This window comes from Centruroides vittatus, unplaced genomic scaffold (assembly GCF_030686945.1).
Source record: "Centruroides vittatus isolate TY-2023 unplaced genomic scaffold, ASM3068694v2 contig_975, whole genome shotgun sequence".
NCBI classification, from domain to species: Eukaryota; Metazoa; Arthropoda; class Arachnida; order Scorpiones; family Buthidae; genus Centruroides; species Centruroides vittatus.
Window position 1 is genome coordinate 2,605,817 of NW_027122648.1, and position 13,480 is coordinate 2,619,296.

General features: G+C 26.0%; 1 protein-coding gene across 2 annotated transcripts in view; it reads right to left on the reverse strand.

The window, feature by feature from the left end:
* Nucleotides 1-6,338: 6,338 nt before the first annotated feature.
* Nucleotides 6,339-13,480, reverse strand: part of LOC136985711 (acetoacetyl-CoA synthetase-like) — a 46,517-nt gene continuing 39,375 nt past the window's right edge. For both annotated transcript variants that reach the window (XM_067283049.1, XM_067283048.1), the window contains exons 13-18: nucleotides 13,180-13,293; nucleotides 12,974-13,099; nucleotides 7,659-7,728; nucleotides 7,532-7,590; nucleotides 7,238-7,440; nucleotides 6,339-7,168 (exon numbers count right to left, since the gene is read on the reverse strand). In XM_067283049.1, the coding sequence (XP_067139150.1) occupies nucleotides 7,031-7,168; nucleotides 7,238-7,440; nucleotides 7,532-7,590; nucleotides 7,659-7,728; nucleotides 12,974-13,099; nucleotides 13,180-13,293 (710 nt within the window). In that variant the 3' untranslated portion in view covers nucleotides 6,339-7,030. The remainder of the gene's footprint in view (nucleotides 7,169-7,237; nucleotides 7,441-7,531; nucleotides 7,591-7,658; nucleotides 7,729-12,973; nucleotides 13,100-13,179; nucleotides 13,294-13,480) is intronic.

Genomic DNA, 13,480 nt, shown 5'->3' on the forward strand with positions numbered 1-13,480 from the left:
TCGAATTTTCGTATAAGGAATTCAACACAATCAAATTTCTATACAAATAAATACATTAAAACGCGAAAAAAGTCTATTTAAAAAATCTAGCCAAGAAGAAATAATGTCAAAGGAATTTAAATTTATTGAAATTAATTTTATTGATATTATTTTAAAGGATGGAAGGTTTCTTGAATATTAGATACAAATGAATTCATGTAAACCACACAAACTGAAAAAAAAATTGTAAATAATTGATTAGTTTAATAAAGTTAAAGTAATTTGAATTAAGAAATGAATTTAAATTAAAATGTATTTATATAATAAAATTATATAATTATTTCACGTTAAAAAAAGACAAATATGTATGAAAATTCCTTTGCAATTTCTGTTATTTTAATATTAAATATATATTTTTACTTTCCCAGCTGTTATAAATAACAGAGGAAAAGTATGGCGAGCGGTCAAAAAATGACCCCCCAAAATTTTTACATTTTTAGACTCGGGATTTTGAAACGTCGAAAAAAGGGGAGTAATTTTTGGATGTATGGATGTTAGTGTGTGTGGGGGGGGCACGAATTTGTTCCGTCTGTTTGAAGCTTAATAACACCTGTGCTTTTGTCAAAAATTTCTGAAATTTTGTAGGAAGGTTTGTTTATTAGGAGGATTGATCCTATTAAATTTTGGTGATTTGGGAGTGGGGGAGATAATGGAGGTACTGTGTATCTCTAGTAGGGTCGAACTTAAATGCTAATAAGAAGTAAAATCGTCATTAAAACTTTTTATAAAACCAAACCCTACCCTCAAAATTAAGCCTTTTTTTTAATTTTATAATAGTTAAAAATATAAAAAAGTTTTTTAAATAAAATATGATAACAGATGGCGCCACAAAATTTCAAACGTTGCCGGGAAAGTTGAGCAATTCATTGTTGGTTCATTTAAAAATGTAATTGAATTTAATTTGCTTTCATGTAAGAATTTTATACTATTTTATATTTTTTCCAATATCTTATACAATAAAATTGATATTATTATTTTCATAAATATGGATATAATGTATCAACAGTAATAAATATATAAAATATATATAGTGTAAGAAGTCTGTTTTATAAAAGATAATCATAAACAATTCTTTTCTTTATATTACTGAAGAAAACTTATATTATATATATCTAAAAAATGCTTCATTTAAAATGCACAAGTTGCTTATTTTTAAATTTATAGAAGCATTTTGGATATACTGTATACATATTTGTAAAACTTTCCTAAACTTTCAAAATACCACTTCAAAAATTCATGTAAAAATATATTCCTTATATAAAATAGAATTTTATTATGCAAACTTAACTATTTTATATATATAAAATAAAATAAAAAAATTACAGCTTTCTTTTAAAAACAATATTTAAAAATATCCGTTAATGTTTTTATTTTTAATCTAAAAAATCCGATTATGAAAAAACAATCTAGTTATTCTGTAAAGCAGGTAATATCTGCGGGGAAGCGGACATAAAAGGGGCAAACTCTAGGATGCTTCACTGCAATACACATGTGAATTGTACCGAGATATAATCCTGCGTGCTCCTTAACATCCACTTTCCTGACAACATTTTCTGCTTATAAAAAATTCTCAAGTTTTTATCGTCTGAAAAATTGGTTTTATAAAAAAAAATTTAAAAAACTTACTGAATATTTTAGGATAAATTAGACAAATGAAACATTAAATTTATATCCTCTGAATCATTAAATTTTTATAGACATTACAATTTTTTATTTAAAATATGTCTAATATTTTATATAAAAAATATATAAATCGTTTAAGTGTTATTATGGAAATCAGATTATAAGATATAAAATCTTTAAAATAAACAAAAATTTGCATTTAAAATGAAACATTTACAATATTCTGTCTGTAAAATTAATAGAAAATGAAATCATAACATTAACAAGATTATAGGATTAAATATGAATGCATACAAAATTTATTATTAAGTTAATGAGGATGATTAGAATCTAACATCTAATTACTCAGAAATTATAAAATGTATTAATCTCGGTTTAAAATTTTATCTCCATATATCTTTAATAAAAATACTTTTAAATTAGACACAAATTTCTTCGTTGTCATTTAAATGAATCTTATAAAAATTGATTGATAATTAATCCCTTTTGGCATCTACATAACTCTTATTAACTATGTTCTATATAATATGATCCACTCCTTATAATATCTGTAATTGAGTATAATAATAATAGACCATATTGTACTCTAAACTTTCTATTATGGTCCATTCTGCATTATGATTACTCCTTACATACTGTAATATAGAATGAAAAATTTATAGGTGTGTAGAGTTTACATTTCCACAGAGTTCTGCACTTAAAGGAGTTGAAAAATTCCATGCTTAGTTAGTGCTCTGTTCTATATGACAGCATTTAATTAATAATAATAATAGTACAAAGTAATTTAGTGAGAATTGTGGGCTCGAGTCCTGCTTCGGGCCAATTCCTTTCTTCCAGAACCTTCTAAATTAACAAGCAATTATTTATTGTGACATCGTCTACAATTTTTAATCATGTTTTTAATTTATCTAATTTAAAATATGCACTATCCACCTCAAATTAGTACTGCAATGTCTTGCCCCTGTAAATCATACTTTTCCATTAACTATAGAGTTGTGCCAGTCATATAACTCCTTTCAATGCAATTCACCTGAAAATAATGTAACTTTCAGTTTGCATTGGAAGTACATATATAATTAATCAGGTCCTCCTGCCCCTAAGCTTTCCATAAGTATTTTATCTATTTAACTCAGTTCGAGATTACAGATGTAAGGAAATACAAACAAATGGCCGAATGACAGTGGGAATTTATGTCTACAATTTTTTCAAACTGTAGCCCAATCATTACAATATTAAATTATTAAATTTAGTAAAAAGGTGGCGCTTAACGTATGCCTCTAGTTCCAAATTAATAGTAATATAGCCCGATTTGGCTTTAATATTTAACTATAGGGTTTGGAAGTTTATATTTGTATAGAATACATAATTTTACTAAAAAAAATTGTTCTCAAACATTAAAAACTGAGCAAAAATGAATCAAAATTCTTTTACAGTATATAGGGTACATATCTAATAAATAAAAATTTTAGAAATTTATAATTAAATAATAGAAAGTCAAATAAATAAACATGATTGTATGATGATAGATGGCTTATCTGAAGCAACTAACTATAATTTGTATTAAATTGAAAATTATCAAAATTACTAACTCTTAATTATGATAATACATTTATATTTATGACTGAATCATCATCATCATTAAGCACTTTTGATGCCAGATACAAAACAAAAAATATTAGTAATGAATAATGAGAAAAAAAAATCCATAAGAAGGAAAGACCACCAGCCCTGACACTAAAAATCAAATATATATTAGCTATAGATATTACTATTAAATAATATATATTATACGGAATACTGTATTCCTACATAATATATAGAGACGACATTTTATAGTAAGAATAAATATTTCAAAAAAATACAAAATATCATCTTTTAATGAAATTCAATATCTTTGATAGAAAACAATTCTTACATTTATGCAAATATAAAATTATTTTAATTTGAATATTATCTTGGAGCATCTGAAAGACACTCACAGCATCTCTTACAAGAAATTTATACTAATTTACATTAAAAATGCAATTGGAATGATTAAACACTTTATTGCTTTGACCATCTCAAAGAAACAATGTTACAGTCTGCCACTTTTAAATTTAAGAGTCCAGGTCAATTTGAATTTTTGTAAATGGGTTGACCCAGATACTTCAAATCCTCTCTCACCACCTAGACACATTCATCATGGACCTGGCCAAAGACTCATATCACAAGATGAAGAGTTAAGAATAAAAAATGAAAATAATAAAATTATGTTTGCAAACTTTTATTAAATAAATAGCTTCCTAATAATAAAACTCAAGACAAAGTGTACAATTCTAAAATTATTTTATTGAAAAAAAAATGTACATAAAGTTATCTTAACTTTCAGAAAACATTTTTATCATTAACAATATATGTACTTTATTTTTTGCAAATTTTGATTAGATATAAAAAAATAAAATCAAATTAACTATATTTTAAATAAAATTTTAAAAATTATATGAAAAACTCAAGCAAATGATTTACAACGGAAAGAATAATTGTTTAATATTAAACAATTACTCTCAACTTATCAAAATTACTAACTCTTAATAATGATGATGATGCAGTCATAAATATAAATGTATTATCATCATTAAGCACTTTTGATGTCAGATACAAAACAACAAAAAATATTAGTAATGAATAATCAGATCAAAAAATTTTAATTAAACAAAAATACACAATAAATTTTAATATACACAAAATATAAATAATAAAAACTGTTTATTTATAAAATATCATAAGATACAAAATATATTTTCAAATTTAACAAATGAATTATAAACAGATTTTTTTTTATAAATATTCACAAAATGCAAGATATTATTCAAATTTATTTTTATGTACATTTATTTCTATTACCTTACAAAGTTGTTTATATAAAATATATTTAATTGTTTATGTCACTCTCTTAAAATCAGAATTTATACTACACCTCTATAGATTTAATTAAATTAAAGACCATAACTAGTTTAAAAGCATTTAATATTGACATTCTAACATTTTTGAGCAAGTCAAGTTCATCTTCAAGAATGCTACATAAAAAGAACTCTCGTTTAGGTCAGTGGTTTTCAAGTTATACTGACCATTTAAACCAAGTCACAGATTTAGTATATCAACTATGCCTTTATCTTCTTATCCTGTGAAAATTACCTTTGGTTACTGGATAGGTACACACCAAAATATTTTGTCTAATATAAGATATAAATATATTCTTTCCTAAGGCTAAACATTATAAAATTGCATTTTACAAAAATGAATACATCAGTCCACATACCACCAATGTTTCACAGGTCACACTTTGAGAACTGATGGTCTAGTCAGTAGTTTTCAACCGGTGCACTACAACATACTAATATACCACAGTCTTTCTGTAGAGATGCCATAAATTTCAAAAAAAAAAACTTTTTATGGTGCATAATTTTTATATAAAGAATATAAATCAGCAATATCATGTTTTATTTATACATTTATAATGCTGCTTGTTTGGAGACATTGGTGTGTTAGCAAATTACCAAAAATAATGAGTATATTACTAGCTCAAGAAGATTTACATTGTGAACAATATTGTCTACTCAAATAATATTCATGTTTGTTACATTGCCTGGAACAGTAGGTCTATCAGTATTTATATTATATTGCCTAGATCACTATAACAAACATTGTTTGTCTAGGGAACAATTTCCTAACAAATATATTATGTTGCCTAAACAAACATTGTTTATGCTATAGAGAACTCTGTTTTCTAGCAATGTAATATCATTTAATGTTATATAAAAACACTGTTGTAAAGAACATAACATTTCTGAAGATGAGAATCACTTGTTCAAAAGCACCAGAAATCTCAATATTAAATGTATTCTTAAACTATTGAAAAGAAGTTTTATTCTTTAATCAGACTTAAAAATGCAGTTTAATATTTACAATAAATACATTTTAAATTTTCTTTTCTGTTTAAATCAACTTAATCTTTACAAAAAAATATTTTTGAAATACAAAATCTAACAAATTAATATATATAAAATTATCTATCAAAAAATTTAATTGAAATTAATTATTTTAATAATAATATAATACATTTACTAAATCAATTTCCTTTATTTTCTCAAAAGATTTTGTATTTAAAAATTCAACAAAAACAAACAATACATTTTAAGAATTTATTTACATACTATAATTATAAAAATTGTTTTATATAACTCATATAAAACAATTAATTTTATAATTATATGACAAACATATTAAACATTATATTTACATAAAGTGTTTGGTATATTTTCAATATGGCAACATACTTTATCTTATATATTTAATTCTTGATATCAATATTAATTAAATATATAGCAATTTCCATGTAACAATGTAACAAAATATAGTTTTTCTGTTATTAATTACATTAACAAGTTTCTTACACATAGTTTATAAATAATTTTTGAAAATATAATTTAAAAAATTTTTTAATTTGGAATATAAGATGGCCCAAAACTCAGTGAGCTGTGTTTTTCTGTCTGAATTCTATGTAAACTTATGAAGATAAATCAAAAACAGTTTCTAAACTCAGTTTACACGTTACAAAATTAATAAAAATATGATAAAAATATGCAGAAATATATTTATTGAAAAATATTCAGCTGTTGACATCCACTTGGGCAAATTACAAATTAATAAATTAATGAACAAACAAAGCAATAGAAGTTAGATATACAGACAAACAATAACTCCAGTAACTAATGATATTGTATAATCATTTTGAATAGTTCTTTTACTGTTTATAAGTAATGAAATATTCAAATATGAGAAAAATTTAGTCTTTACAATGATTACTTTTGGACCACCTTGTACCTTTATAGAAAAGAGAGTTCTCATATCATACTTGTTTCTTACATAAAAATAATTTCCTCATAAATCATGTATTATTTTGATATTTTTAAAATGGTTTTTAAATAATAAAAAAAGTTATATAATTTATGGTGAATTTTAAATGAATATTTCACTAAAAACTTTATAGATTCAGAGTATAAAATATTAATATAATAAAAGACAAGAAAAATCAAGAAATATATAATCAACATAATGTTTGTACTTTATTATATGTTTTTAAAAATATATCTTGTAAATTCATAAGCATGATTTAATACTGAATAAATTTTAAAATATTTATTATAAATTTTCAGAACAACTGCATTTTAAATAAAAATAACAGCAGATTTTTCTTGTCAATTTCAATAAAATTTAAAATTTAATATTTATTTTAAGTGGTGAGTGGAAGTTAAAGATTTATAAAAGAAAAAAAAAAAACTCAATTTGTTGTGTTTTTAAATTGGTAAACAGAAATAAAAAAATTATTTCAAAAACCATTAAGTTCTGGTATGTTATAATAAAAATCAATACATTCTGGATTGGCAAGAGAGTCCTTGTTCAAAACTTCTTCCCCACAAATTGCCTTCTTTACAGCCACTTCAACTTTTTTCCCATTAATTGTATACTACAGGTTAAAAATTTTCCATTAATTAAATTAACCAATATTAATAAGATTTTAGTAAAATTTACTTACCGGAATTGCTTTGGTTTCTAGGATTACAGCAGGAACATGACGTGCGGAGAGTTCTCTCCTAATTGCTAACTTGACCCTTTCTATCAGTTCTGTTGTTAATGAGTGATCCATTGCTAATTTTAAAAACAAAACAACTCTTTCTTCTTGCAGTTTGTTATACTGTGATACACATACACTGTCTTGGATCTCCTTGAAAGATTCAACTTGAAAAAAAAAAAAAAAATTACTACTAATTATTCAAACTAATTCAATTTACATACATCTTTCATGTCTAAAAAAAATTATTTTACAAACCTATATTATATATTTCTGAACTTCCAAATCTAATTCCATTTGGATTCAGTGTTCCATCACTAAGTTAAAAAATATTTTCTTTAATTTTTAATAATTTATTTAAGAAAAATATGAGAGTACTCAGTACCTTCGACCTAGCATGTAAATTCCTTTGGTAACAGGATTTATCATACAAAAATCACCATGAGTCCACACACCTATAAAAATGCAACAGATAAAAATAATGATTTAAAATAGTTCAAGAGGTATAAAATAGATTTGCAGCATTCAGGGACTTCTAAAGCAATGGCATAATTAGGGTGAGGCAGGTAAAATATATATCCAAAATGAAAAATTTGGAAAACTCAGTTTTATGACTTATACATAAATAATCCACTAACATTTAAATACTAGAGTAAAAAAAATGCTCATTTGAAAATTATTAGAATTCAATCCACATTTCAAAGAACATTGATTTCAAGGCGTACCTTTTTCCTCCCAGGCATCATCAACCTTAGTTATACTCTTAACTAAACTTCATTCAATCCATTTTTTTTAAATAATTAAAAAAACTGCCAGCAAAATGTTAAAATCTACTATTAGCATAACTTTTGACTTTTTTTTAGTAAATAATTAAAAAAATATTTGTCATGTATTTAAATGAGGAAAGACTATGAACTTTCCTATACATGAAGTTTATCTCTTCTTTGTCCTTCCCTACCTTGCTTCATTTCTGAAGCATTTTAAATCTTAAAACAATTAAATCAAAATTTCCTAAGATAAAAATTTTCATATTTTTAAACTGTCTGACAGAAGTCATGCCATTTTCATTTTAAATTTGTATTTATAATAAAAAATCAAAATACACAACAAAAGAAATTATGGCAATGAAGATATTAATCACTTTAAAAACTGCAATGACAAGCTAATTTTATGTAAACATTGTTAAATTCTATATGAAAGATATTAAAAATTAACATACATTTTCACAAAAGAAAAAATTGAGAGCATTCTTTACATAAACAGATTGGCCCATAATTAACTGAGATATTTTTAAGAGCATTTATTTTAAAAATAATTAAAAACTAATCTTAAAAATACATCTCAGTTAACCTTTTACGCCATGTTGTACATATGAAGCTAAATACATCACTTAAAATATATTTTTTATATAGCTACATTTAGAATTACCGTATTTTACAGACTATAAGACGCACTTTTTTCTTCGAAAAATTGCCTCCAAATTTCAGGTGCGTCTTATAGTCTGTAAAATACGGTATTTATTCTGTAAAATAAAATTACTCAATAAGATTAAGTAAAATATTCTTTTAGAAAATATTATATATTTTTTTTATCTTCTAGTAAAGCAAGATACCAATTTTATAATTTGAGTAGAGACCTACAATGTCAATCTATAAGTTACTATCAAAGTTTTGTTCTTCAACTTCAAGACAATTTCCCAAGGTAACAAGAAAAAACTCAAGAGATACATTGCAATCAAGTTAAAACAAATATTGTCAATGGCAGATTTATTCTTAATGATTTTGAAAAATAATTAAACTAACTTTCAAGTAAAGTTCAATTTTAAGAAATTCCCATTTTTATAAATCTGAGACTAACTTTAATAAAGGAAAGTAATCTGATGAAATTGATGTAAAAAGAAAAAATAAATAAATGTACAATTTTTGTAAAAAAAACAGTTGGAAACTTTGTGTCGAAATTGACAGAGTAATTCTGCTAAAATGTAATATTTTGTAAACAATACTTTAGACCACGATTGTCCAATCTTTTTTCTAGTGGGCCAAATTAGAAATTTATATATATTCAGTGGGCCACAAAAGATACTGTACTGTACCTTATATAAATATATATTTTTTTTAAAAAGTTCAAAATGTGAATATCAAATTTTAATAACAAATATATATAATTACAAAAAATACATATTTATTGACAGTAAAAAAAGAAAATTATAGTCACACAATAAAAATAAATTCAATGCGATTTTTGACATTGCCTTCCTTTTATAATATTGTCAATGTCTGCTTTTATGGTTCTAGTCTTAATTGTAAGAATGTTAGTTAAATGGGAAATCACTCAACCTATTTCTTTCAGCAGTTTTGATGGTTTTCATGCACAAAAAGAATTGTTCACTACAGTTTTCTAGTTAAAAACAATTTTCTAGCACCAATTACATTATTATGACATCAAAGTGTATCCAGTGAAACGAGAATAATTTTTACAACATACATTTTCATTTATTTTGGTAAAGTACCTAAAAAATTTAGGGTGCAGTGGGCTGCAGTATGGCCCACAGGCTGGACATCCCTTGCTTCAGACAATTTTAATTGAGCTTGTCTACATTACTCATGTTCTTAAAATTTCTATGTTTAGCCATTACTGTTAATTATTCAACTGTTTTACAGTAATTTTTCTTATTAATTCTTTTAAACTTTAAACTTTTGGTCTATGAAGCCTGTGACTCAAGTTTGATTGGCTCAATTTTGTTAAACTTGCAAGATAGCAAGTTGATATTTAGCACAAATAAAGATTGATTATTGTATATTTGTTTTAAATTAAGTGAAACATTCATGCAATGAATCAAAGCTACTTTTTTTAAACCTATCTGTTGGATGGCATAAACTGCGGCCTTTTTTTTTTTTTTTAACTCTTCCCGCCCTGTGGGCACTAAGAGGGCCTCTTTAGAAGGCCCATTATGGGTTCGGCCAGGCCCACAATGGGGCGACCGGGTGGTGAGGGATGGGGCCCGACATATCTGAACGGACCACCCCCGAAAAATTCCTGGGGATTTTCGACCTGTTCGGATTCGATCCCGGGTCCCCCAGAGCGGTAGGCTGCCACCTTGAGGCCTGGTCTAAGTTCAGTGATGACTACTGTATATTAATTATTACATTCAACAAATAAAGCAATTAAAATATTCAAAAATGAAAAAAACAAACAAACAGTCTTATGTGAATTTCATCATTAATAATAAAAGAAATTTTTAAAAAATTCATTTATATATAATTATGGCAGAACAATCAAATTTGTAGTCAATTAATATTAAAAAACAGATTTCTGAAGTAGACTGTATTCATAAAAATGAATAAAATTTAAATAATAAAATGAATTAATAGTAGCTAGAGTTGCCAAGTCTTGGACTCACTGAAAAAAAAATCTCTCAAAATTAGCAAAAATTATTAAATTCTCAAACTCCTAAATTTATGCCTATTCTCATATTTACTCAACAAGATTATCAACTTTTAAGTTAAGCATACATTAAAACAGATAAAAGAATAGACAATAGCATTTTGACATTGTTGAAAATAAAAAAACATCAAATCTCCTAAAATGGAAAATTCCTGGACTCAACTCTTTGGGAGTTGGCAAACTTAATAGCAACAGCATTTCCTAATATAATACTTCAAAATGCCATGACATTACAGACATGCCAGATATGCATTGCATCCTACCATCCACACAAGAATGGATTGGCTGAGTGCATGGTTCGTCCTACAAAGGAATTGCTGAAGAAAATGATGCATGGGATTGGTCCAAAAAACTGTCAATTTCTGTTACAACAGCACATCCCTCCTTGTAGGGCAAATCCAGAAGGCTTGAACAGCAGAAGTGCTGTTCAAGCCATTAAGGTACACACCTTAACTCGAGAGAAAAATTCACACAAAAAGGCAATAAAGAACGTTTTATTTTCCTGCAAATGCTTTCAATATAATAATGCACATCGTCCTCAGGCAGTAATAGAATCAAACAGATTTTAAATGGATTTTTAAAAAACTGAAATGATAACGGCACAAGTTATTTGAAATATAACATAACTTTAAGAATAAGAAAATTTAAAATATTAACTTGAAAAATGTGTAACATCAATGTTATGTTCCAAACAGATAATGCCATTATCGTTTCAATTTTAAAAATCCACTGCATTCTATTACTGCCTGAGAAATGACATGCATTACTACATCAAAAGCACTTGCAGGAAAATAAAATTTTCCTTAACACCTTTTGTGGGAATTTTTCTTGAGTTAGAACAACTGTTGGCATAACATCCACCGTACATATTTTTAAAAAAAAAGTAAACACCTTTAAAAACATGCACTTGTCTACATCTGTAGGGAGGGCAGGGGAGAACTCAGATTGGATCCCAGCTGTCATGACCAGTCATACAGGACTGGTGAGCTATAACGAGCAAATACCACAAGGCCCCTGACACAGACCAAATGAGATACCACTCTCTCATAACGCATGATACAACAGAGAATGGGCTACCAAACGTAGAACAGGAATCAAATATAGTCCCACCAGACCATGTTGAGCTGGATCACAGCTATGTGTGCTGAGCCACATAGCTGTGATCCAAGATACAAGACTTTCAAACATAGGAGGAAGGAGTGTAGTGTATCAACTAAAAGTATGTGTTGTGGCCAGGGGGCTTTAAAGAAAAACATGATTGGGTAATCTTTTGGTGCCCTTTTCCATTAGTCTGACCTCTGTTGTATGCTCGTGCTATCAATGAAATAAATGACTATTTGGACTCATTCTAGAGTGTTTATTGTCTTCTTACTCTAGATTTAACCATTTCAACATACAAATTTCAGTACATATATGCTTGTTAAAAGCATTTTAATATCTGACATTTTTATATGCATATATTGTGATTTTTAATGCATATAAATCCTGCCCTTAATTAAGACATACCCTTCAAACTGATTTAAAATACAAAAAATAAAATGATATTGCTATAATAAAAAGATCTATGAATTCTAGCAAAAATTCAAAGATTTATGAAGAATAAAATGTAACAAAAGTTAAGTGTGTGGTTGAAAAACTTATTAACCTTGTAATATATAAGATCAATAAGGTTTTTCTAATTTTCTTTTCATCTAAACATAAACACAAGTTCATCATATCCAAAAACTATTAACAATAAAGACAAAACAGAAAATAGAAGAAAATCATAAATTGAATAGATTTGAGAGATAATTATTCTTGCTCTACAATAATAACTTTTATATAATTATATACATACATTAAAAAAAAGGTAAATTTGAACTTTTATAATTACTAAATTGTCATCATCAGGTTAATTTTGGAATAGGACTTTGCTATTATTAATAATAAACCTAAAGCAATTTGATCTAAAAAGATAAGTGGTTAAGTTGCCATGCTTCATTGAATTTAATAATTATGATTATTGTAAGCTAAATTCTAATAATTAAGAATATTCTATGAGACAAGATCAATCTGGAGAGGAACTAGAACATACAAGTTATTATGCAGATGAGTTAGCAGTTACACTAATTAAGACTTGCATCTGATCTTTACTTTCAGATTATCTGAATATTAAATCAATGCACAAGTAAAAAACAAAATATTTTATAAGCATTGATTTTAAGTTATAAAAGTTTTAAATCACTTAGAAATTTCTAAATATAAATAATGAGTTACCTGGAAATTTATGGAAATATGCTTTTTGATATTTTTCTCCATTTTTATCATTCCAAAAATAAATTGGCATTGAAGGAAAAGGAGATATACACACTAATTCACCTTTCTCACCAATAACTGGTTTTCCTATCACCAAAGAAAAATTAAAATTATTTTCATATAAACATTAATTTTATGTAAAAATATTTTTAATTATCATTATAAACCTGTTTCATCCCAACATTCTATTGCCATTCCTAAATTTGGAGATTGTATTTCACCTTCATGAACTGGAAGCATTGGATTTTGACCGGCAAAACAGGAAATTATATCAGAACCACCTAAATAATATAAATATTTGCATCATTTACACATAATTAGTCCACTTCAATAATTAAATTACATTTTTAATTATAGGGTAGAAAATATCACTATACTCTAAAAGGTCTGCAAGGTCTGTTCATCTTCAGCTTGCATTAAAACAAAAATTTAATTATTTGAAGCTTATGACAAAGTGACAAATTCAAA